Raw genomic sequence first — 27709 nt, 5'->3', positions numbered from 1 at the left:
GATTAGTTAGTCACCTATATCAGGGAATTTAATGAAAAAAGATTTACTAAAAAGGACAAAGTTGGAAGTGGCGTATTTTCATTTAAAATGAATTTTACTTATATGCAGTTTAATGAATAAAGTAATTGTGATACTTGAGTTTTCCCAGTGTACTGAATGTTCGATGAGGTTTCGGTTTTGCAGCTGGGTCATGTTGACTTCTTGCCACGATATTTTGGCTAGCGACCATTCAGCCATCTTCAGTTGAATGTCCATCACTGGAGACTGCATGTTCCCAGCATCGGCTTTACAGCAAAAATTGGGGGGCAAACGAATTGGCACCTGCCATAGTAGCGTCCTCTATCGAACTCCATGTCCTCTGGAAATACTGTTCTATCTGTGGTGTGCAGGTGCATGCATAAAGGTGAAAACTACACGTCTGCTCTCTGTCAGAATGCGCGTTCGCATCGCTGAAAACCAGACATCAGATGTCACCAGATGTGTCACTATGAATAAACTGTCTTGTCTCTGAAGAAATTGGAGAGATTGCTGGGTCCCAAGCCTTTTCCAGTTGAAAACTGCCGTCATGATTTGTAATATGTTGTGCTAGGTGTATTTCCACAGTTTCTTTAATTACTGAATCCCAAAAAGTTCTCGCTGGGACCAATATTTTCGTAGCAGAAAAATCCATAGTGTTTCCTGTGGTAATATAATGCTCAGCTATGGCTGACTTATTGGGCTGCGAAAGGTGAGTGTGGCGCTCATGTTCAACGTACCTTTCGTGTACTGTGAGTGTGTGTCTTCTGACTGATGTAAGCCTTGCCACACTGGCAAGGAATTTTGTAGATCCCAGAAACTGAAATCCCAATACTGTGTGTGTGTGTGTGTGTGTGTGTGTGTGTGTGTGTGTGTGTGTGTGTTTTTGTGTGTTTTCCTGACAGTTCATCATCCACCCCTCCCCAGAAAGACAACTAAGCAGGTAGTGCAATATAGGTCATAGAGAAGATTGTGAACAGCACATAACATACAGCTAGAAAAGAAACATCGACCAACAGCCTGAAGACTACCAATCAAGCAAATACAATTAAAAATGCAGCTGAGGGAGGTCTGTTTAAAGCACAGGGCTCTATAAATGACTATCAGCTTTGTCACAAAGATGCAGAATGTTCCTAGCAATGAATGTTTTTCCTTACTACTGAGAGAAATAAAAGCATATCCTGTCCTGTCCATGATTTCAGAGCTATCAGTGTAATGGAAGGCAACATTCTCATATTTCTGAAGAACTAAGAAAAACTGATTGCTGAAAGGCCATTGAGGCAACAAACTTTAGGTACTTGAAATAAATAGGTAGTAATTAATGGTCTGGGTATTGAGCAAGCAGGAATGCAAGAGAATACATGGCCAGCATGCTAAACAGGATGGGTGTAGGTCCCAGCAGGGTCTCTCAAGGTGCATTCCAACTGGAAAATGCACACACGGGTTCAACATCCCTGCATGAAGGGGGAAAGAAAACTCAGTAAATTGGATGATTAAAGGAGCTGAGCAATGTACTAACTATAATACAAAACTATTGGAGGGATAAAAACCGATGAATAGAAGGCGGTAGGCAACATCGGTCATGCAAGGTAAGTGAAATAGGATGATGCCACATGCCTTATGTAGGTGAAAACAGGCTGTAGTAAGATCTTGGCATTTAGAGTGCCATTTCCAACCTAACTAGACGGTCCTTTGTAGGTCATCCCTCACAGAAACTACTTTGACAGGGGGACAATAGGCCCTTTGATTTGAGAACCAGGCAGAATCGTCAAGCTACCATTCTTCCAACCAGTCTGCAGGGCTTGTTGAGGCTAATGGGTCAGTAGCTGCAGAATGATGTTGGGTTTATGCCCAACTTAAAGACTGAGGTAACACTATTTCTCCACCGGTAAAGTAAAACACCTTTCAGCCATATATGGTTGAAGACCCCAAGTAGATGGAGTCTGCAAGCCACATTCAGAAGCTGAATTACCTGACTATGAATCTAACCAAGGATTAGGCCCCTATAATGAGGTAAGTCAAAACTCGGAAAAGTTTCCCAGTCACTGAAAGGTCCATTATATAAGTCAGGGTTACAGGAAGTAACTGACAGAGGGATGTCTACAACTTGTTTTACATCTACATCTAAATCAATACTCTGCAAATCACGCTTAAGGGCCCAAACCACCTTCACAATAATTCTCTATTATTCCAGTCTCGAACAGCTCTGATTTTCCTTATTTTAATATGATGACCGTTTCTCCCTATGTGGGTCGGCATCAACAAATTTTTTTGCATTCAGAAGAGAAAATTGGTGACTGAAATTTTGTGAGAAGATTCTGCCACAACAAGAGATGTCTTTGTTTTAATGATGTCCACCTCAAATCCTGTAGCATGTCAGAGACACTATCTCCCCTATTTTGTGATAATACAAAACCTGTTGTTCTTCTTTGAACTTTCTTGATGTATTCCATTAAACCTATTTCGTAAGGATCCCAGACTGTGCAGCAGTACTCCAAAAGAGGACAGACAAGCATTGTGCATGCAGTCTCTTTAGTAGACCTTTTACATTTTCTAACTGTTCTGCCAATAAAACGCAATCTTTGGTTTGCCTTCTCCACAATGTTTTCTATGTGTTCTTTCCAATTTCAGTTGTTTGTAATTGTAATTCCTAGGTGTTCAGTTGAATTTATGGCCTTTAGATCTGACCAATTTATCATGTAACTGAAATTTAACGGATTCCTTTTAGCACTCATGTGGATGACCTCGCACACTTCATTATTTAGCGACAATTACCAATTTTTGCACCATACAGATATTTTTTTCTATCGTTCTGCAATATGTTTTGATCCTCTGGTGACTTTACTAGACGATAAATGATAGCATTATCTGCAAACAACCTAAGACAGCTGCTCAGATTGTCTCCTAAATCTTTAAGTAGATAAGGAACACAGAGGGCCTATAACACTACCTTGGGGAATGCCAGACATCACTTCTGTTTTACTTGGTAACTTTCTGTCAATTACTACGAACTGTGACCTCTCTGACAGGAAATCATGAGTCCAGTCACATAACTGAGATGATATTCCATAAGCACACAATTTCACTACAAGCCACTTGTGTGGTACAGTGTCAAAAGTCTTCTGGAAATCCACAAATATGGAATCAACTTGAAATCTCTTGTCAGTAGTGCTCAACAGTTCATGTGAGTTAAGAGCTACTTGTGTTTCGCAAGAACAATGTTTTCTAAATCCACGTTGACTGTGTGTCAATGGGCCTTTTTCTTTGAGCTAATTCATAATGTTCGAACACAATATGTGTTCCAAAATCTGCTGCATATCAATGTTAATGGTATGGGACTGCAATTCAGTGCATTGCTCCTATTACCTTTCGTAAGTATTGGCATGATCTGTGCAACTTTCCAATCTTTAGCTACAGATCTTTCGTCCAATGAGCGGTTGTATATGATTGTTAAGTTTGGAGCTATTGCATCAGCATATTCTGAAAGGAACCTAACAGGTATACAGTCTGAACTGAAAGACTTACTTTTATAAGTGATTCAAGTTGCTTCAATACTCTGAGGATATCTACTGCCAAGTTGCTCATGTTGCCAGCTGTTCTTGTTTCAAATTCTGCTGCTTTGCAGCACTGTCATCAACAGCATTCCCATTGCTATTGCACAGAGAAGGTACTGATTATGTTTTGCTGCTAGCACACTTTACGTAGACCAGAATCTCTCTGGATTTTCTGCCAGGTTTAGAGAGAAAGGTTTGTTGTGGAAACATTAAAGTCCATGGTAAATTTAGAGCTTCTGTAAAAGGTCACCGATCTTGGAGGTTTTGTGTTCATTTAAATTTGGCATGCTTTTTCACTGTTTCTGCAACATTCTGACCCATTTTGTGTAGCAAGAGGGATCAGCTCTGTTGCTTGTTAATTTATTTGGCAATTGCTATCAATACAATTTTTTCTTTGAATTCAATCCACATCTGGTCTATACTTACCTTTATAATTTGAAAGGAGTTTTATGTGTTTGAAAGGTAGTCAGGTATGAAGAAAAGGCAGACACCATCACAAAGTGGGCCGCAAGGTGTTTAACAAGGATCAATATATCAGTATAAATACCACCATGAAGGAGGAGACCCAAAACAGCTGTTGACCTTTGGCAGCCCAACAACCTTTTAAGCTTGGTCCAAACCTGGGCTAAAGACACTTACTTCCCAAAGAGGGGACAACACTCCCAGCATGCCTTCTTACTGTTTTTAATTATGTAGCAAAAAATTGCATGGAGCTGCTTAAAAATGATGAGGGCAGCCTGCAAAGGATGTTGCTTGAGACATTACAGTATCATTTAATAGTCTTGAATTGAGGTTGCAATATCTTTTTTCTGCCACAGCACCACTGACTGATGATGAAATGGCTATTGCTAGAATAGCAGTACGGGTGAGTAAGGTGGAAATTTCTACAACATTCTTATCGATAAAGTCTGATGGAAACTGGATAAAAGAGAAGACAGAGGTATACAACAGTTGGCTGGCCCTTTAGAGATGCAAAGTAACAATTGGTCTATACGGCATTCACAATGAAGTGACAGGATGTAAAACTATCGCTATAATACAGATTGTCGAGCAGCAACTACTACAGTGAATCCACAAGATTTTGGAAGAGATCATAAGCTATACAGTCAGAAAGTTGTCATGGATAGCAATGAAGCAGGTTAGGGGTACAGTCATTACGAAGATCATACTGTCTGGGGGTAAATAGGGTTCACAGAGGGTTATTGCTGGAGGTGGTACAGAGGGGAGTCCACTCACTGATGACATCTTTGCAAACCAATGCACAGACTCTCAGGTCTGCCCTGATAGAAAGCACAGTACTGTTGAAGGATTAGAGAATGGTTGCAGTGAATAACATTAACAAAGATTGCAGAAGAGGGCGGCATTAGCTTTTGCAGGTCTGTGACAGGTGACAATAATATACACTGCAATTACATTGAATTATCACATTAAGCTCATCCTCTTAGTCATGAAGGCCAAGAGGACAGGTCGCATCCCAGAATCCCTGCATCACCATTTGGGGATGGAACAAAATCAAAATGAACAAAGGTTTCCAGACCAATGAAGCAGGGGCAATCTAGTGTTTCCAGGGTCATCTGAATTACCTTCTCCATAACTAGTTTAGAGGATCAGGACTCTTGCAAAGGCTCGTCTGCTGTGACAGTAGGAACTGAAGAGGAGCAAGTAGTTCTGTGATACACAGTCTATGACTCCGTAGGCCACTGTCAAGTGACTGGGTGCTAATTTGTCAATTATAGGGAGCTCTGTGACAGGTAGATAGTGAGGATGACACTGCTCCTCTAGCTGGGTGCAGGGAGTCGAGGAACCACTGGAGTCCCATGGGCTAATTTACATACTCTACCACTAGAGGTCGAGGTCAATGTCGAGGGAATGGGGTTGGGTTAGGTTAGGTTGTGAAAGTAGCTGCAAAATTTGATTTCAGTGGGATAGGATGTCAGAAATTTTAATTTCTTTTGGGCTTCAAAATATCAGAGGTGATCAGAGACCTGATGCCCCTGTATTTTATGTTCTGTAGTTAAGACAGCACACTTCTGGAATCAAGTGTGGGTTTTATTGTTTTAAGCATGGGGGAGGGGGGGGGGGGGCAGTGGCAGGAATTGTTTTCACAAAATAGACAGAATGACAGGGTTTTCATGAAGCAGCCAAGCATACTTTTCACAAAGCGAGTTGCTTGTATAATGGGGAAAATGTATGCCCAAAGCATTGTTGCTCATAAAGTGGTAAAAATGTACGCCCAAAGTGTTGGCGCTTAAAATATCCCATTGGAGTGGGAAAAATGGCTTCACATCACAATGACTGACAATGATTGTAACTTTCACAGGCAGTGAACCCCCTAAAAAGTCATGTTGAAGGCTCCAGTGTCAACCTTGTTGTTGGAGGGCCTCGATGTAGATGAAGTGGATCCCTCACTTCAAGTTTTCCCATAGTTTCCATCCATCTAAAACATGAAGTCCTGGTAAAATGTATATCTCTGTACCATTTTAAGGCTCTTATAGGATTTTATGATTAGAGATGTATCATGAAGTTTCTTGCATGACAATAATGCTCGAGGTGAGTAGGAGTGGCTGCTTTAATTAAGACAGAGCCACTTCATAGTTTACTGAGGAAGCGATTTATCCAAACATATTTTCAGTATTACCTACAAAGAACATAAGCTTGGTAGTTACATAGGACCCTCTGTCAGTCTGGGTGCTAAACAGGAACTGAGGGGAGGAAGTTTCTGCAGTCCACTTTCTTTTGGCCTTTCTCTCACGGCTTGGACCAGGAGGGTAAGTTCTCGGATGAATAACTATACATGTTGAAACCTTCACTTTTGTCTGGAGAGACTGCTGACACCTTACGGCTGTTAGCTTATAACTTGGGTTTTCTCACTGTGCAAGATATCTACCATCACCTCGAAGGGAACGATCTATTGATACGTAATCAGCAGGGTTTCAGAAAACATCGTTCTTGTGCAACGCAGCTAGCTCTTTACTCGCACAAAGTTATGGCCGCTATCGACAGAGAATCTCAAGTAGATTCCGTATTTTTAGATTTCTGGAAAGCTTTTGACACCGTTCCTCACAAGTGACTTCTAATCAAGCTGCGGGCCTATTGGGTATTGTCTCAGTTGTGCGACTGGATTCGTGATTTCCTGTCAGGAAGGTCGCAGTTCGTAGTAATAGACGGCAAATCATCGAGTAAAACAGAAGTGATATCAGGTGTTCCCCAGGAAAGCGTCCTGGGACCTCTGCTGTTCCTGATCTATATAGGCAAATCATCGAGTAAAACAGAAGTGATATCAGGTGTTCCCCAGGAAAGCGTCCTGGGACCTCTGCTGTTCCTGATCTATATAAATGACCTGGGTGACAATCTGAGCAGTTCTCTTAGGTTGTTCGCAGATGATGCTGTAATTTACCGTCTAGTAAGGTCATCTGAAGACCAGTATCTGTTGCAAAGCGATTTAGAAAAGATTGCTGTATGGTGTGCCAGGTGGCAGTTGATGCTAAATAACGAAAAGTGTGAGGTGATCCAAATGAGTTCCAAAAGAAATCCGTTGGAATTCGATTACTCGATAAATAGTACAATTCTCAAGGCTGTCAATTCAACTAAGTACCTGGGTGTTAAAATTACGAACAACTTCAGTTGGAAAGACCACATAGATAATATTGTCGGGAAGGCGAGCCAAAGGTTGCGTTTCATTGGCAGGACACTTATAAGATGCAACAAGTCCACTAAAGAGACAGCTTACACCACACTCGTTCGTCCTCTGTTAGAATATTGCTGCGTGGTGTGGGATCCTTACCAAGTGGGATTGACGGAGGACATCGAAAGGGTGCAAGAAAGGGCAGCTCATTTTGTATTATCACGTAATAGGGGAGAGAGTGTGGCAGATATGATACGCGAGTTGGGAAGGAAGTCATTAAAGCAAAGAGGTTTTTCGTCGCGGCAAGATCTATTTACAAAATTTCAGTCATCAACTTTCTCTTCCAAATGCGAAAATATTTTGTTGAGCCCAACCTACATAGGTAGGAATGATGATCAAAATAAAATAAGAGAAATCAGAGCTCGAACAGAAAGGTTTGGGTGTTCATTTTCCCCACGCGCTGTTCGGGAGTGGAATGGTAGAGAGATAGTATGATTGTGGTTCGATGAACCCTCTGCCAAGCACTTAAATGTGAATAGCAGAGTAATCATGTAGATGTAGATCATGCTGCCTACTCTGGTCAAGGGCTCTCACCACACACCACCCAGACATAGCAATGACCAACTGGCTTCATGGCCATTGGCTGGAGTGCCAGTGTCCGAAAATAACAGACACCCACTCCTTGGTATGCTCTGGGAGGTAACAGCTTGGGTATCAATCATGTGTTTCCTGTGTAGTCAGTGGGTTACATGCATTCAGGTAGCTGTCGACCTCTATTTGAACTAGCTACCATCTTAGGTATTGGGCAGCTCTCCTTGTACAGTTCGCATTTCTATAAAAAAAAATCACAAAAGTGGGAGTAAAATCCAGATGTGGGGCCCACATTTGAGTTAAATGAAACAAGTATTGCAAAATAATGTTGGTAAAGTGAGGAGGGAGACGAGGAAGAAAGAAGTGGGAACAGCCGTGACTTATGTGCTATAGACAAGCCAGGTTTCCAAAACTGAATCTGCCCTATAGATCAAGTAAATGGAAAGAAAAAACAAAACAGTAAGAGTGCAGCACGGGAAGGGAGAAAGTACTGCAATAGCTCAGCATCTTTGACTATGTATAGTATATACATTTAAGAGAAAAGAACAATGTTAAACTAAAATTAATGGAAAACAGTAACTCTGAACATTGAATCTGTCAATGCAGAACCTCCATATTTTAGTTATTTAAGCGACAGCCAGTGTTTCAGAGTTTAATCAATCAAACATGAGAAATAATATTTCTCAGAATAATTGTAACACCACACATCAGGGTGCAGCCAGTACCATACAATAATGAAGGCCTCTGTATAAAATTCAACATAAATTTAACATTAAGATGATTCTGAGACATTATATGCTGCAATTAACTACAAATTTTTCACACGAATAATAAATTCTATGAAAGCTTTCATTGTTAGACAATGTTTCTATTCTTTCTAAAGTTCTGTCTACATTTTGTTATATATCATAGCTGCTTTCATGTACCTCAAGACATATTGGACAGCGACGAGCTTCAGAATCGTCCTCTTGTCCCCAATCGTGATGACCCTGGACATGGCCACAGTTCAGGTACACATATGGTTGCTGGTTTTCATTTACAGCTCCAGATTCATTCATTGTCACAGTCACTCTTCGTGGTATGACAAGTGTGTTTAGTCCAACTGGACATTGGGGTCGCCCGGCATTTAAGTCATCAACCATTTTCTCCAAGTGCGATTTTGTCTGAAAAGTTAAAAATTTATAAACATTAGTTCAACATTATATAGGAACATGAAAAAAATATAAAATCATCATATGTACAGAGGATTTGAGACGATGATAAAAGAAAGAGAAAAAATGTAGCATACAAATAAAATCTTCACACAATTCATTTATACAATTTTACATGCCATAGTTGTCGCATTACTTACAACAAAAAGAAATTTCTCCTGAAGAGGGGATAGGGGTGGGGGAAGGGGGGGTTGTTGAGGTAGTTATGCAGTAAATAGAATCTTGCATCTTGAAGGTAAATATTGACCAGCTATATTGCTCCCACTCTAATCAGTATAGATTCCTACGAGATGAGATAACAGCCTTATAGTCCAAATTCCAAATGTTTTAAGTAAAAAATTAAAAACATCTCATTATTAAATTAAATCACTAACTTAATCTCAATGCCGAAGTACAAGGATACAACTAATGGAAACATCATTCCATTTATGTATCAGCAACATAAAATGTTTTTGAGATTTAAACGAAACAATTTCATTCAGGTGCACTATAACTTCTCTATAACAAAGTTTACTGTGTGTGCAAATAGTTTTAAACAATGCAGCCCGATAATGTCCTCGACAACTGCCAGTATTTCGAAATATCAGCAACTGTCAAGATTATTATCCGGATGCATTCACATACATTATTTGAACATTTGATATGGAGAGTTCTTTCTTATAGCTTTTGAATTTGGAAAGCCTTGCATAGTCCTAAGTAGCAGCTGAGAATTTAATGAAACACTTTTCAGAAAAAGTCAATTAAGCAAAATGATTAGTGAAAGTCAACAGGTGATGAACTGTCAGAAAAGGAAAGTATCTGGAGTTCAGTTTCTGTTCTGTTCCCACATTTTCCCCATATTTCCTTGGAGAACGAGTTGGCGAAGAATGCTGATTGGAGACAGATGACAAATTAGCGAAGACTGGCGATTGGCAATGAATCTTCTATTACCATCAGTGTTATGGTTTGTGGAACTGGCGGACTGAGAAAGCAGTCGTAAGTAGTGAACACGAATCCAGAGGAAAAAAAATTGAACTTGTTTAGGACTCTGAATTAATCGAAGGTAGCTAAGTGGGTACCTCAGTCCTAAGCTCAACAAAGAAACTCAAAACACTGAGAAGGTGTAAAGGAGAGCAGTGATGGCATTCTTACAGAAGCAGAAGAAATGAAGAAAAAAAAAATCATGACACACACACACACACACACACACACACACACACACACACACACACACAGAGAGAGAGAGAGAGAGAGAGAGAATCATGTTGCACTGACTGAATACATTACAGTCTTCTAGAATAGTAAGCACAACTGTCTCCAACATGGTCAGTTAATGAACCCATATTAACAGCGACATAGGAGATTATATGAGGCAAACAAGGCAGCGGTAAACTATGTGCTCCAATGCCATTCCCACACAACTAGTAAAGTCAATTACGATAGGAGGGAACTATTACTTTTGAAATCTAAATAGTTTGTCACCTTTTATGCATGCACCTGCTTCCTGAAGCAGTACTGACCAGCCCTTGTGTCATGTAATTTATTACTTTTCTCAATTGGGTTTTCCTTTGTACTGGAAAATAATTTTTTCCAAGTTAAATCCATTTAGATTATACCAAAGAGCCACATAGGAGTGACCTCACTAGTTGTTTGGGAATTGCTTTGGAACACGTAGTTTACCACTACCTTGTTTGCGACAGATAATCTTCTCCGTCCTGTTAGATCACCAGGAGGGTAATAAGTTGCACATCTAGTTTTGTGTCTGTGCTTTTATAGTTCACTTACTCAGTTAGTCCTGATAGGACGGGTAGGATGCAGGAGGAGCTGGCCGCAGGTCACCAACAGCCGAATGTGCTTTTGGCTATCGTCAGCTGTCTTCATGCTGTTGCTTTGGGATGTAACATGGGGTGGAGAATCTGGTGTATCATATGGGACACCTCAGATGTCTCTTGTTAATCCCAAAGGTTATGCTGTACCCAATGTGGTGGATCCACACACACGCAGGGTGAGTGGCGAATGGTGATGTGTTTGCATCACTTGAGATGGTGGGTCAATTGGGAGGCTTGTCATCTGGCCTTGCCTATTTGCCCTGTAATTGGAGAGGTGGCCGTTTCTTCAGCAGAATCTGAGTAGATTCTGAGTAGAGACATGGGGGCATGTGTTTGCTAGCTATCAGCAGCTCCAACATTAGGCATGTTATGGAGCCGCTTCGGGGAGTACAGTTTAAGATTGGAAAGAAAGCCGACGACCACTCAGTACGTCTGCCAGGAGGGAGAAGCCTCATCCGAGATGTGGAGGCAGCCTTGCCTGCAGCTATCTAACATGAAGGGTGCAGTCATCTGCAAGTTGTGGCTTACACTGGCACTAAAGATGCCTTGCCATTTGGGTTCTGAGGCCATTACAGGCAGCTGGCGGAAACAGTGAAGGCTGTCAGCCTTGCACGCAGGGTGCAAGCCAAGCTAACAATCAGTAGCATCATTCTCACAGTTCGTCAGGGTCTTTTGGCTTAAAGCTGAGTGGAGGGTTTCAACCAAAGGCTTCGTTGGCTCTGTGATGGCCTTGGCTACAGATTTTTGGACCTACCTTATCAAGAGGGAATCGAAGGGTGTCCCTTTGTGTGTTAGGGGGTGCACTAACAAAGGAATAAGCTACACGAGTAGCAGAGTTCTTGTGGGATGCACATGGGGCTTTCTAGGCTAGACAGTAATTTGAGGTACTCTGATGAACACTTGCCAGTCAACACGCAGATAGCAAAATCAAACCACTTTCAGAGTAAAGACGCTTCAACTGTCAAAATTTTAACAGCAATTTATCCAAGTATTGGTAACAAAGTTCCTAAATTTACTGCCCTCCAGGAAATTTCTCACACTCCAATTATTCTTGGGACCATGAGCTGGCTGAAGCTCACAGTAGAAAGCTCCAAGATAATTAGCCATTTACAAAACATATCAAAAAACCAGATTAAATGCCATTGGAGGGGGAGTTTTCTCTGCAGCTGACAAAAATATTGTCTCTATTGGGGTCGAATTTGAGTGTGGCAATGAAGTAATCTGGTCAAGCGTAACAGGTCTAGGTGGAAACAACTCAATTGTAAGAATTTTTTACCATCTACTCAATTCCACTGACAGTTTTAGAGTCATTCAGAAGTAGTCCATAGTAATTAGTGCAGAAATACCAGATTATACCATATTAGTTGTAGGCAACTTTTGTAAACTGGGACGTCTATGAATTCATTGCAGAGGATATAGACAGTCTTGCAAAGTACTTTTGAACACATCCTACAAAAAACGTTTTGAGCAGTTAGCTCAACAGTCCACACTCAGCAGGAAAATTTTAGAACTTGTAGCTGCAAGCAGGCCTGCCTTTGTCGACAATGTCCCGACTTCGTCGACAATGTCATTATAGTGACAGGGATTAGTGACCATGTCATTGTAGCGACTAAGTGTACAAAAGTTAATAAAACTATCAACAAGGCTAGTAGAGTATTCTGCTAGACAGAACATACAAGTAGTCATTAGCATCACAATTTAGACAGTGAATGGACATTACTTAGTTCCAATATGATGGACATAAAGGAATTGTGGGCAAAGTTTAAACACACTGTAAATCATTCTCTGGAAAAGTATGTCAAGTAAGTGGATTAAGGACGGAAAAGACTCACCGCGATTTAACAACAGGATTCAGAAAATGCTATGGAAGGAAAGGCTTTTGCGCTCTTGGTTCAAAACAGAATGCACAAATGATGACATGCTGAAGTTAGTAGAGATTCCTACATCTAAAAAAAGATCAATGCATGAAGCATACAACTATCACTTTCATACCTTAGCAAAATACCTTGCCCAAGAAAATTCTGATCCTATGTAAAATTACTAAGAAGGTCTAAGGTGTATATCCAGTCACTCATTGACCTGTATGGTGTATCAGCAGAAGCTTTAAATTTTGCATTTAAGAAATCATTCATCACAAGAATTGTACAAACATACCATCTTTTGACCACTGAACAGCCTCCCGTGTGGAGAATGTACTAATAGGCATCCCTGGCACAGAGAAGCAACTGAAAGAGTTGAAAACAAATACGTCACCATGTCCAAATACAATCCCAATCACGTTTTACAAAAGAGTATTCTATGGTATTGCCCCCTTATTTAGTTTGCATTTTTCACAACTCTCTCACCCACCATGAAGTCCAAAGTGATTGGAAATAAGCACAGGTGACTCCTGTATATAAGAAAGGTGAAAGAAAGGACCTGCAAAATTACAGATCAATATTCTTAACATTAGTTTGCTGCAGAATTCTCGCACATATTCTCAGTTTGAATATAATAAATTTTTTTTGAGACAGAACAGCTTCTGCCCACAAATCAGCACAATTTCAGAAAGCATTGCTCATTTTTATGACCTAAAATACCTTTAAACGAAAAGTATGTGGATAGGCACTATAAGACAACTCAACACGTTTTTTCTTAACTTAAAATAGTCAACATGAAAATATGAAGAATTCAGAATGGTAAGAAATTCATAAACTTACTAGATGTAACAGCAGACATGAGTACAGAAACACATTGTTTCGAAAATTTATAGACAAACTACAACTAGAGACATAGACACAGTAATAACTTCCTACTAAAAAGAGAAAGAGAGAGAGAGAGAGAGAGAGTTAGACAAAATTTATTGCTTCAAGCAATGGCTGCAAAATATTGTCCTGGCTGACTAAATCTTTCATAGGGAACAAAAATACAAACTTACACCCCTCTTCATGCTAGCTCTGCTGTTTCTTTCAATGTTTGCATGAAGTGGTGTACAATCCCATACCTAACCAATGGATTCAGAGGGTGTAGTGAAGCACTGGAATCCTGGAAATACAGTACTTCCTTTTATGTGAGGAACACCACAGCCTAGTGTATTTTCAATAGCAAAGATAAATCCAATTGCTGCCCAATAGTAGAGTTCACGAAACTACCTATCCTGATTGTGGTACGTTGTTTATTGGACAATCCAGCAGACAAGGAGCGACTAACTAGGCTAAACATAAAACACTGGTGGAGGTTGGATAATTATTGCTGAGTGAGGGTCACAGCTACCAGCCATTGCATGTCCTTCACTTAGCAAACAAAGAGCAAAAGCTTAATCTGATTGAAATCAACAAACATCTGTCCCACTGTCTTGATGCAATACGAAATGACCAAATACAGATCAATACTGCCTCTCTTCTAAAGTTCACTTAACCTTCACAGTTTTCCTCTGTTTCTTATGTTGTCTGTTTCAATCTATACCTCCACTTTCATGTATTTGTTTAATTTATTGTGATCGTTTATGTGCCCCACATATACTCTTGCAACAATTGTCAGTTGTATCTTTTGATCTGTTTATCACTTTTCATATGTAATACCTCTGAAAGGTATTCTTTAGAAGTCTTGTCAGGTGCCAATTTTATTTTATTGGGATTGTAAATTAAATTTAAATTTATAAATGGTCACTGTTTTTCAAGTTTTGTGTGTTTTTTCTGGTTCACTCCCTACATTGGTGTTAGTCTCATTCAACTTTGGCAGGTAAAGATGAAAAGTGATCCAAAGGTGGGGGAGAGAGGGGGAGTGGGGGGGGGGGGGGGGAGGAGAGAGAGAGAGAGAGAGAGAGAGAGAGAGAGAGAGAGAGAAGATAATTAGATTTTATTTCAAGTGAATAAAATATACAAAGACTGTATTTATTGAAGTATAAAACACACACAGTGCTTTTCTACATCTAATACTGCACTGTCCTGAAAATAACATAAAATTTTTAAATTACATTACAGGATGTATACAATAAAGCTTTTTCATTTGTTCTCTATAATGTTGTTTTGTACAGTGTTGTACACCTTTTATGACTTTAACAGAAGCAGAGATGGTACAATAAACAATAAAAGGCCAGATGCCCACTGCTTACCTTGCATCTCACATACTATACACAGCTATTTTTAGATGACATGCAGTAATCTGGCATTATCGGTAGTTTATCACTGTCTAGGTCCTAAAGTTGCCAGATTACCGCATTTCTACTGTACTATCCAGGATACTTATTTTACTTAAGAGTATACCAATCAAATTATTTTCTTACGATTGGCATTTTTTGTTCACAAACCAAAATTATAGCTGTGTTTTAAAATATGTAATGAACTGAATAAATGGTGGGGGAAACTTACAGCACAATAGTGATATGAGGGTAGTGTCTCTTACTAGTAATGAAAATTTCCTTGGTCCCAGGTTCAAACCAAGCCACTGCTCAACTTTCGAATAAAAATATCAGCAATGGTGGCTGAAAACTTCCATACTGCCAACAGCCTTATCAAAGACGAGGTCAGAGGAGCAGACAGAGGTTCAAGGCATTCTCTTGCCCTAGGGGTGGAAAATTGCCCTTAAAAGGCAGAAGAATTAGAAATGATCAACAGCATGAGGATTCAGAAGGCAACAGAAACCACTGCATAAAAGACACACAATGTGTATTCACAAGACATGTGGCCTATAACTGAGAAAAAGTCATGTTGTTCTCTCCATTAGAAAAAGACTGAGGATTAGTCCCCCATTCAGTTTCTGGGAGAGAACTGCCAAGGGGGAAGTGAGCATAAGAAAAAGATAGTATAATCAATGAAGGAGTAACATTCCACAAGTTGGAACATAGAATGTCACAAGTTGGAACATAGAATGTCACAAGTTGGAACATAGAATGTCACAAGTTGGAACATAGAATGTCACAAGTTGGAACATAGAATGTCACAAGTTGGAACATAGAATGTCACAAGTTGGAACATAGAATGTCACAAGTTGGAACATAGAATGTCACAAGTTGGAACATAGAATGTCACAAGTTGGAACATAGAATGTCACAAGTTGGAACATAGAATGTCACAAGTTGGAACATAGAATGTCACAAGTTGGAACATAGAATGTCACAAGTTGGAACATAGAATGTCACAAGTTGGAACATAGAATGTCACAAGTTGGAACATAGAATGTCACAAGTTGGAACATAGAATGTCACAAGTTGGAACATAGAATGTCACAAGTTGGAACATAGAATGTCACAAGTTGGAACATAGAATGTCACAAGTTGGAACATAGAATGTCACAAGTTGGAACATAGAATGTCACAAGTTGGAACATAGAATGTCACAAGTTGGAACATAGAATGTCACAAGTTTGAATGTTACAGAAAAACTAGAAAATCTGAAAAGGGAAATACTAAAGCTCAATCTAGATACAGTGGTTGCCAGTGATGTGAAATGGAAAAGAAAAGAATTTATGGTCAGATGAATAAAGGGTAATATCAACAGCAGCAGAAAATGGTATAATGGGAGTTATAGGAAAGTAGGGTAGAAGGTGAATTACAGTGAACAGTTCAGTGACAGGATTGTTCTAGTCACATTCAACAGCAAACCAATGTGAACAGTGATAGTTCAGGTATACATGCCAACATCGCAAGCAGAAGATGAAGTGAGAGACGAAGTATATGAGGATACCGAAAGGGTAATTCAGTACAGAAACAAAAATCTATCATGGAGAAATGGAATGAAGCTGTGGGGTAAGGCGTGGAAGAAAGATTATGAGAGAATATGGGCTTGGTAGTACGAACGAGAGAGGAGAAATATCAGTTTGAGTTCTGTAATAAATTTCAGATGATAACAGCAAATATTACGTTCAAGCATCACAAGAGGATGTTGTGTATGAAAGGACAGGACAGACAAGGTGATTCCAGCTGGCTTACACCACAATAAGAAAGAGATTCTGAAATAAGATATTGGACTGCATAGTGTACCTGTAAGCATACAAAAACTCTGATCATAATTTAGTAACGATGAAGAGAAGGCTGACAATTGTGAGTTTCATCCAGAAAATCAGTGTGGAAGGAATTAAGATACTGAGGTACTGATGAATGAGGAAACCTGTTTGAAGTTTGCTAAGAATGTGAATACCGTGATATGGGATACCAGAGAAGGAAGATAAGTTGAAGAAGAGTGGACATCGCTAAAAAGGGGAATCACAGATGTTGGGCAGTCAAACATAGGTCCAAGGAAGTTAACTCCTAAGTACTTTAACTGACTGACAAAAGAAGGAAGTGCAAAAATGTTCAGGGAAAGACAGCAATATGGAAAGATAATCACTTAGGACTGAAATAAGTATGAAGTGCAGGGCTGCTGAGTTCAAATGGCGGCAGCAGGAAAGATGTGAATAAATTGAGAAAGAAATGAAGGCTGGAAGGACTGACTCAGCATACAGAAAATTCAAAACAGTCTTAAGTAAAATTAAAAACAAGGGTGCTGGCACTGAGAGTGCAAAGGGACTTCAACAGTCAAATGCAGAGGAGAGAGTGGGTTGGGTTGGGTTGTTTGGGGGAAGAGACCAAACAGTGAGGTCATCGGTCTAGAGGATCCAGTACTGGAGTCAGAATTAAAACACTCATGATCAAATAAGGCAAAAGGAACAGGCAAGAGTCTATTGGAATTTCTAACATTATTGGGTGTAAAAGCAATCGAACACCTATTGAAGTTGGCATGTAGAATCTACGACACTGGCAACTTACCATCAGATTTTCGGGAAAAATGTAATCCACTGAATTCTGAAGATAGCAAGGGCAAATAAGTGTGAAAACTACTGCACAATCAGCTGAACAACTCATGCATCCAAGAGAGAACACAAGTGAGGAAATCAGAACTGTAATATAGATAGAAATGGGGGCTGGGAGGGAATACATCTGGCCCCAATAACCAAGGATTTTGGGGTGGTTTTTGTAACACTTAGACAACCAAAGCAGAAAAGAAATAGTATGTACTGAGTTTTGTTTAGAAAAAGGGGATTTACACGTGCTGTTCAGTTAAGAATTTGGGGTTTACTACGAGATGAGGAAAGCCGAGAATTAGAATCACTTGAGCAGAAGGATTAGGCCATAGTACACAATGTGATAATTGATATTTTTCTGAGGAGTAGCAGGTTAAATAAAGATGAGAGGTTGAGACTTGAAGATGAAGAATAATTAGGTTATCATGGTAGTTTAAGGGAAGAAGGAAAAAAGTTCCAGATACTGTGAAAAGCTATTGGATGCTATAGGGGTCATCAGAAGATGTGGATTATCTTACGCCTATTGCTTTAGAAACACCTAATTCTGCTCACGACAGATAGGAATTAGGTTGAAGATCATTTAGATAATGAATAAAATTCACAACGTGTGAAACAAAATATTGCTATGGGAAGGAATGTGAGTTTTCCTTACAAAATTTGGATTCTTTTGGAAAAGTATTATATACCAATTCATTCTGGGAAAAACTGGCAGCAATAGGTAAACAACTGAATCCAGAGTGATGGAAGAAATATTAAAGTGTATTTTATAAATACTTTAAAGAAACACTGAGTAATCTTAACGAAAATTCAATTAATGTAGACATTCTGAAAATGGAAAGGGATCACAATTCTGAAGCGAGCATTAAACTAATTGAAAGTGTGACTGATGTCAATAGAAGTAAAGGTATTGAATTTGTCAATACACACCAATAAGCCAAAACATTATGACCGCTGCCCACCGCAACATTGGATGCTGCCTGGTGGCACTGCAAGCATGTGGCGCAGTAACAGAAGTATGTAAGTGGAGCAGACACAGATGGGGATCACCCTGGCAAAGATAGGGACTGCAAATGGGGAAATCCACTGAGATAAGCAACTTTGACAAAGGGTAGATTTTTATCATGTGCTACTGTGATGAGCATCTACGGAAAGAGGTAGCAGGACAGTGAAACTACCATTAAGCACAAAATGGTAGGACATCCACGACTCTTCAAGGAACGTGGGGTTTGGAGGCTTGTCTTTTCTGAAAAGTAGGATAGATGGTGATCTGTCGCATGTTCTTCCAAAAGAGCACAATACTCGTGTACACACAAGTGCTTCAGAACACACTGTTCGTTGTACATTGTTGAACATGGGAGCCCCTATATGTTCACATGTTGACCATGACCATCGGAATGCACAACTGATCAATGGAAGTGTGTTGCGTCTTCGGGTGATCACATTTCTGCTACACTAGGTTATTGGCCGACTCCACAAACGCTATTGTCAAGTTGAATGTCAGCTTGAAATGTGTGGTGCGCCATGGATGCAAGCTGGTGGGAGTAGTAGTAGGCTACAGGAGAGATTCTCTTCTGCTTTCATGGGACCTGTAATAGCGATCGAAGACAAGCTGCATCCCTTCATGCCTGATGTCATCCCTGATGGTGATGTCATTTTTCAGCAATATAACTGTCCATGTCTCGAAACCAGAACTGTAGTACAGTGGCTTGAGGAGTATTGTAGTGAACTCACATTGATGTCTTGGTGACCAAGTTCACCTGATTTAAATCCTACCTAACCCATCTAGGGCGCTATCAGGTGCCATCACTGTGTACGCAAATTAGCAACCCATTATTTACGCGAATTACATGACCTGTGCCTAGACTTCTCTTGCCACATAACTCCACAAACCTACCAACAAACTGTCGGACTGTTGATACGTAGAATTAGTGGTGTATTTTGTTCCAGAGATGAATAAATAAGCAGGTGGTCATAATGTTTTTGCTCATCAGTGTGAAAGTTATAGTACGGGAAGAGAGGTGCACGATAGACACAGGGAGTCAAGTATTTGGCATATCAAAAGTACTCAGCAAATAACTTAAGAAGGAAATAAATTACAATGACACACTAGTGGTTGGTTTGAAGGTCAGGGGAGCTACAGGTAAGCACAAAAAACAAATTGCATCTGAAGTCAGTAGGGCAGTGTATAACCATGGTTTTCTTGTGATACATAAACACCACAAACATGTCATTCAAGGAACTGATTTGTCACGTAAAGCAAACACAGCGGTGTATTGGAAAGAGGGATCCCTGTACATTAAAAGCTGAAATGATAGTTCAACACAAGAGAAACTCCTGCAAGACAATAAAGTATATTTAGACAACAAAATTAATAACCTGTTTTGTTGAGATTAAGAAGCTTACTTAATTGAGAATAGTAACAAGAGAAGAAGTGAAGGTGAGGAGTCTATGACATTAGTTGAGGAAAAGGTGTCCCTAGCTAAAGGGTTAGATGTAGTACAAGCAAAAACTTTACAGTCATTACTACAGAATTAAGGTAATGTGTTTAATGATGTTTGTGGCAGTGTGAAAAATTCTGAGAGTGCATCGAGATTAAATCCTCATTAACCCTTCTACCTTAGGCCACAAAAAAATACCTGCTACTGAAAAAAAAAAAAAAAAATCACAGAAACTTGAGAACTATGTCATCACTGAAAGAAGTAACAGTGAATTCAACAACCTATTAGTTTTAGTTGGTAAGTGTGATGGAGGAGTCAGACTGGTGTTAGACTCTGCACATTTTAATTAGTGTATCTCACAGCTGAAAAACATCTACGAGTTACTACATAAATTCAATATAATGGAAGGAAACATTCCACGTGGGAAAAATTATATATAAAAACAAAGATGAGGTGACTTACCGAACAAAAGCGCTGGCAGGTCGATAGACACACAAACAAACACAAACATACACACAAAATTCAAGCTTTCGCAACAAACTGTTGCCTCATCAGGAAAGAGGGAAGGAGAGGGGAAGACGAAAGGAAGTGGGTTTTAAGGGAGAGGGTAAGGAGTCATTCCAATCCCGGGAGCGGAAAGACTTACCTTAGGGGGAAAAAAGGACAGGTATACACTCGCACACACGCACATATCCATCCACACATACAGACACAAGCAGACACATTTAAAGACCTAAATATGTCTGCTTGTGTCTGTATGTGTGGATGGATATGTGCGTGTGTGCGAGTGTATACCTGTCCTTTTTTCCCCCTAAGGTAAGTCTTTCCGCTCCCGGGATTGGAATGACTCCTTACCCTCTCCCTTAAAACCCACTTCCTTTCGTCTTCCCCTCTCCTTCCCTCTTTCCTGATGAGGCAACAGTTTGTTGCGAAAGCTTGAATTTTGTGTGTATGTTTGTGTTTGTTTGTGTGTCTATCGACCTGCCAGCGCTTTTGTTCGGTAAGTCACCTCATCTTTGTTTTTATATATAATTTTACTACATAAATTTTAATTGATAAAGTTATGATTAGTTTGGATTTAACTGCAGGATTCCACCAAATACCTTTAGCTTCTGAGATAAGGAAGTACACAACTTTTTTGCAAAGTGTAAAATATTACCAATACAAAGTTGGTTCCATTTGAGGTACCTGCTTCATTAGCCAAGATTATATGAGCCTTGGATTGTATGTTAGATCAAGAGTTGAGTTCAATACTTACTTATAAAAAGAGATCTTAGATGAACCTATTTGCCAAAGACACTGTATTTATAATTATTGTCCAACACTACTTGGTATTGTGCAATGTATCACACTGGGTATCAATTAGTCTACCAGTGAATAAATGTGCACATATAATAAATTTTACAGCCAGCATTTTTATTTGAAAGACAACTGAGGATACTAAACATACTCTACACAACATTTTAGAGGACCTGGGAAACACACAAGGCATTTTCAACTTGGAGGAGACTAAGATAAGTACAATAATTTATACTTAACAATTTGGTTGTTCTTGCTGAAATGGAGTTTGTCCTGCAAATGTCACAACCTGCAAGCGAACTCATAAGTTCCAAACAAGAATGTTGAATGATGTTTCAACACGTCTCATAGTTATGAATTCATGTACTAGTTAGTTAATACGGTTATGTTATACTGTTTTGCGAGTATATATGAGTATGATTTTTTTTTTAATTTATTGCTGTCTTTTGCTACCACTGTTTGTGTGAAGGAGACAGTTATGAACTACTTCACCACTTGCTGGTGAAAGAAAACCAGATTTCGGATGGCAATAGTAGTGATTTCAGAAAAGTGCTCCCCAGGATCCGCACAGTGTCTCTATTGCTGGTCAGGAAGCTCCCATTTCTTATTACAACAGCAACAGAGCAATTGTCACCATTCTGCGAAAACCTTGTAATTGTCTCCATATACGAGTTTAGAGAAAAGATCAATTGAACTTTTATCCATTCTGGATTTGGCACACTGCAACTGTCTTGTTAAACTGTACCATCTGATGATGAATCGCCAGGTGATTTGAAACCGGTCATGAATAAATAAAAATTGAAGAAAAAATAGTGACTGTTTGCAGTAATTCCTGAAACCTTCAAAGATCAATTGAGTTCATGAACTGTCACTCTCCTTAATTAAATTATGTCTTATTTGCCATTGCCACCCAACCTGTCTCGAGAAGCCTGGTACTTAAATCACATTAGAACTGTACAGCTCTCCCCCACTTTACAGCAACGTCCCGCACTACTATGAAACAAGCTGTCTTCTCCTTAACACTTCCGCACAGATGCATCAGTACTGTGGTGGATCATGCTGGTGACACTATCCGCTCATTCCTGGACATAGTCTATACATTCCAATGCAACTACTTTGTTATACAGCATGCACTTTTCCTTGCTGAGCACCCATCTTAGCAGCTGTCTTTTGAAAACTGTTCTGCTTAGTAGATGAATTCAGAACAAGAAGTAGTGACCAGAAGGGCCCCGTAGCACACAGTCTGTACTAAAATTCACCCTCCTACAGGGACAGTTGTTAGTTAGGCCAACTGACCCATGAATGTGAAAAGTGCAATGGAGGGAACTCACAGTAACTATGTTACACATACCCTGCAACAAATACTTTCAAGGTAGTGTCGAGAGATATAGGTGAGGAGGACCTTTCTTTTATGAAGAGCACAAGTACTCATTTAGCTCTCATCCACTTCATGTTCTTCCAGAGGGGGCTAAACTCATTAGTACAGCAGTGCCCTAGTCAATTTAAGAAGTGTTTTTTGTACACACATACACAAAAGCCTGCTCTGTGCAAGAAGTTCAACTTCTTCCACACGTGTCCTGAACCAATTTACAAACCACTCTAATATGTGAGCCATCTAATTGTTGAGGTTTTGTGGTTTTTTAACCTTTTTTTCCCATTGGGGGTAAGGATACTGTGATAAGGGGGGGGGGGGGGGGGTGTAGAGTTTGCACGACTTCTTGGTTCCCTCAGGCCAATTTCGAAGTCCCTACCATCAACACTTGACAGCATAAAAATTGGCCGGCAGAAATTGGGGCCAGACTTAATAAGTTCTGGTACAGCATTGACGCGAATGAAATGCACCAAGCCACATTTTTATATTTATTTTGGGAATATGCAGACAAGGAAATATTACTTCAAAAATTACAGGAAAAGATCTGGAACACAGAGACAAAATCTTTTCTGCAAATAGAATATGCAGGTAATATCTAAACGTACAGTGCATTTAAACTAAATAAGTCTGAAAATAATCACTGCAGTTAAACAAACAACATGCAGACTTCACATCATGTGAAGTGTCTGATGTTCAAGTCCATATGAATCCACCACCACCACCACCACCACCACCACCACCACCACACATACAGTCTCTTGGTTCAAAAATAGAAAAACATTTCGATGATGTGCCGCTGATTGCCCACAAAAGAAGCAACAGAATTTTCACTATAAATCAATGAGATCCAATTCTGGTGGAGAACACCACCCTGAAGTTGAAAACTTAAATTTACTACCTCTGTCCGACATAATACGTGAGAATTATCCACACAGTTACATGGTAACAAACTAGAACTCTTGTGAGGTTCATGCACACTATTACAATCCTGAGTGCAATGCATGATGATAGATAAAACCAGTAAGAGCATCAAGACCATAAGGCGTCAGTTTTGAGCCGAAATATCTCCATGAGTCATCTTCCAGTAGCCATGTGACTGTGGCAGTCTGGGGCTGATTGCTTCACATGATGTACGGTCAATTTGATGCTGCCCAGTACACCAACATCACAAGTAATATTATAGTCCCATCAGTGTGACAACTGCATTCTGAAGAAGTATAGTGTTTCCAGTGGGGCCTGTCTCCTATACACATGTCTGTCTGTGCAGCAGTGGTTTGCAGAACAGAATAAGATTTCGTAATTGGCCTTTTCCTGCATCATGCCTAAATCCTATGGAAAATGTATGGGCAGAGAGATAGTAGACAATGAGGGGAACATTGGCACGACTCTGCACCAAGAACACATCAACCTGTTGGATCTGTCTAGGAGGGGTTGGCTGAAAATGAGAGATTTATTACCCATATCATTTATTCCATTCCTTGCAGACTGCCAACAGTCACTGAAGTTTAAGACCTCTGGAGAGGATATTAATTGTTGAAGTAGCCACATGATGTGCCCTTTTGGGAGCTGAAAATATCTTAACACCACCAGTGAACTACTTGTTGAATTAATTTTGTGATTTCTACAGATTAAACGAGTTAATAGAGTAACACAAAAAAGACTGCACTAAGTCAGATACACAACAAATCTTGTCACCAGGCAGTTGCTTATTGCATTGCCAACAATGTCACTAAGTTACGACTGCATTATGCTACAGCTGCCAACATTTTTGCAAAAATAGAAATATTACAACTATCAGTTTCTGGTTATACAATACTTACAGGCGATTTAGAAAGACCTTCTGCTGAACGCCACAGCAATGTGGCACCACAAAGGTCAATTAATGTACCATCCTGTAGCACATTACTTTCATCTTCAACCTGCAACAGCGCAGGATCAGCTTGTGTAAGGAGAGTCACTGTTTTATAACAAATTATTATTACAGGAGACATCCTTTAGTGGAACTGGCATACAGTCAATCCATGGAATTCAATACAAAATCTTACTACAGTAAGCATGCAAAACACACTATGGTATACCATTTCAACTGGAAGACAAAAATATTCTTTAAGAATTACATTTCGCCTAAAGTTATTATATATATAATATTTTTTAACACAATAACCACATTTTGTGAGCTGTTTTATTTCTGTGTCCTGTAGGTGTTCCACCCATTTGCCTGGCCATTTTATTGTGGCTCATTGCCTTTTTGTTAGCACTTTCTTTATGTGAATGTTTTCCTACTCCAAAACAACTTTAATTGTAGAAATATTCAAGTCACAACAAAAACTGATAAATCTGGCTAAACCTCCCAGCCAAAGGATTTTAACAATTTCTGTGTCTCCTAGGTTTTTATATTTTCAAAACAGCATTTTCAGTTGTTTTTTTTAACTTACTGAAGTAGACTCACAGTAGACACTGGCAACAACAGGATCTCTCAAGGTACACTCTCAATGAAAAACCACTGCCAAGATTCTACATAAAAAGAAGAAACAGACTTTAACATCCCACTTACATTTAAATTTTAAATGTGTATGGTTTGTTTTTATTTATTGGGATGAGGGAGGGTGGGATGTGTGGCGTGGCATTGTTTCACTGATTACTAAGTTCCAAGGTGTGCAGTGGGAAATTGGAGTCAACTGCTCACACCCAAAGGAGACATTGCAAAAGAAACCTAGTATGATCAATGGTGTAACAATCTACACAAGTCTACTTGATATTTTATGATCTGAAAGTGAGTTTTTACTCTTCAGTGATTTAATAACTGATTTAATTTCATCCTTTGGTATTTTCTATAGTTTCTTTTGACATCATTGTCACTGAAAACCAGCTTTTAACATCTGTGCATACTTGCCTCTACCCCTAAAATTTTAATTTAATTTGCCAATGACTGACATAGTGCACAACTCTGGTGGATGACCAACAGTACCATTTTCATGAAGAAGAGATTTAATATATTGAGCACCAATCTTTTGTCCTGATTTTTAACAACAATACAGTTTTAATTTTTTCCTTTAACCAAATTTTTTCATGAGAGCTACTTACTGCTCTTGGTTTAATGCTCATTTTACTCAACCAGATGGCATTCTTCAGCTCATTGTAATATGGTCAGAAGTGAAATTCTGTCAATAGGTTGTCACTGTGCTTCATTCTATAATACATCTCTAATTCCTCCTACGTGATATTCTAACATTATTATTTGTCAAAAGTGGTTTCTTACAGTTCAAGTAACATAACTGTGGGACATTTTAAATCTAAAACATGATACAAGTGCATATACCACAATGAATAACCGAAGTATTCTCATTAGCATTAAAGAAATAATTCTAGAGAAACCAGAAAATTAAAATGTTCACACAATATGAAATTAATTAAGATGCAACTTCAATGCATAAGGGCATGCTGAAAAATAATGCCTCCGAATTCAACACAAAAGCTCTTAAAACTTTTTAAATAAAACAAACTATTAAAATTCTGCTTCTTGATACCTCACAGCTACATATTTGTTTTGAAACAGTCACCCTGGTAATTTCTCCAAACAAGAGATCAGTTTGTTGATACTGTCATTGTCGAAAGTTTGATTTGAGGCCCCCACTGTGCACACAGTTTTCTATACCACAGCTATGCAATGACAGCTTGTACACACTATCATATGATATGCCTTACTAGTGTGAGAACTATGTCTGTATCATCTGACGATTTTTTCTAATGTGCTCATCAACTTAATTCCGAGTCATCTGTTGCCATCTTCAGTCAACCACTCTGAGCTCTGTCACACTTGTTGAGGTTAGCACTACCAAAGAAAGTAAGTCAACCAAGTAATATGCATGATGTGAAATACCTCAAATGATATTGAGAATAGAATAAATAAATTGGAGGCATTAGTTTTCAGCACACCCTCTTAAGAGGTATTTGTACATGAAACACTCCGAATAATACAAATGAGCTTCAGGTATCTATTAAAGTGCGCAGCACAATACTTCTATGTAAACTGCTACATCTATTTCATAAGACAACAACGGATTCTGTCATGCTTGACAGATTCTTGCACAATATGCTGCAAACTGGCAACTCTAATCCACCAAGTATTCAGGTGAAGGTAAACGCAGGGAACAACATGTGTACATTGACAAATGAGAACACAAAAAAATAGAAACTCTGATACTGACACGAAGTTACACATTGGTCTCTAGCCACTGCTAATAGCCATGGGAGTACAGATAATATAAAGAACACTCGCAGTGAGACCGCATGTTTCTTGTTGATTACAGAGAGCAGTTGCCTGGGCAGATGGTAGTGAGGTAAGGATTGGGGTAGGGGAGGATCCCCGAGGCAAGGAGGGGGGAGGTGGACAGTGTGAGGCACGTCTTTTGACAGGTGACTGCTATGTAAAACAAGATGAAACAAGTTCAGAGGATAGACCATATGTAAGAGATGAGAGCACCCACACAGTGGAAGAGAAAGAGTTGTGAGAGATGGCTAGGTAGTGTTGAGTGTTGCGAGTTTGGCAACTAGATGGTAAAGTTTGCAGTTCGCCACAGGGAGGTCAGTCGGTTACTTGTCATGCCCAAAAAGAATACTGTATGTAACATCAGCATATCTGATATATAACATGTTTGCTTTCACACATGGCCCTGCCTTTTACAGGATAGAAGATGCCAGTAAACGAACAGCATTAGGTGATAGTGGGGGTATCCACGGAACCCGTCTTGCACCTGGACAGACCACAAGGGAGTGACCCATGGGGTGCAGCATTTGGGAGCAGGACTGGAGTAGTGATGGCCAAGGATATTCAGTAGGTTGGGTAGGCATCAGAGCACTACTTTAGTGATGTGGGTAACATCCCCCAACTCAGGGCATGACGAGAGGTAGTCAAAGTCTTTGTGAAGAGAGTGGTTGAGCTTTCCGATGCCATGGCTATGTACCAAAACCTTACTAGAGTATTTATTGGCATACAACCTCTCATCCAGTTGTTGAACATGCTGCACACCACAACAC

General features: G+C 39.5%; 1 protein-coding gene across 4 annotated transcripts in view; it reads right to left on the bottom strand.

Moving 5' to 3' along the window:
- The window catches only part of LOC124612940 (protein pellino), a 440385-nt gene that overhangs the window by 19404 nt on the left and 393272 nt on the right, over positions 1 to 27709 (bottom strand). For all 4 annotated transcript variants that reach the window (XM_047141442.1, XM_047141441.1, XM_047141443.1 and 1 more), the window contains 2 exons: positions 24493 to 24591; positions 8712 to 8948 (listed from right to left, as the gene is read on the bottom strand). In XM_047141442.1, coding sequence (XP_046997398.1) covers positions 8712 to 8948; positions 24493 to 24591 — 336 coding nt within the window. The remainder of the gene's footprint in view (positions 1 to 8711; positions 8949 to 24492; positions 24592 to 27709) is intronic.

This window comes from Schistocerca americana, chromosome 4 (genome assembly GCF_021461395.2).
Source record: "Schistocerca americana isolate TAMUIC-IGC-003095 chromosome 4, iqSchAmer2.1, whole genome shotgun sequence".
NCBI classification, from domain to species: Eukaryota; Metazoa; Arthropoda; class Insecta; order Orthoptera; family Acrididae; genus Schistocerca; species Schistocerca americana.
This window is presented reverse-complemented; position numbering and strand designations above follow the sequence as displayed.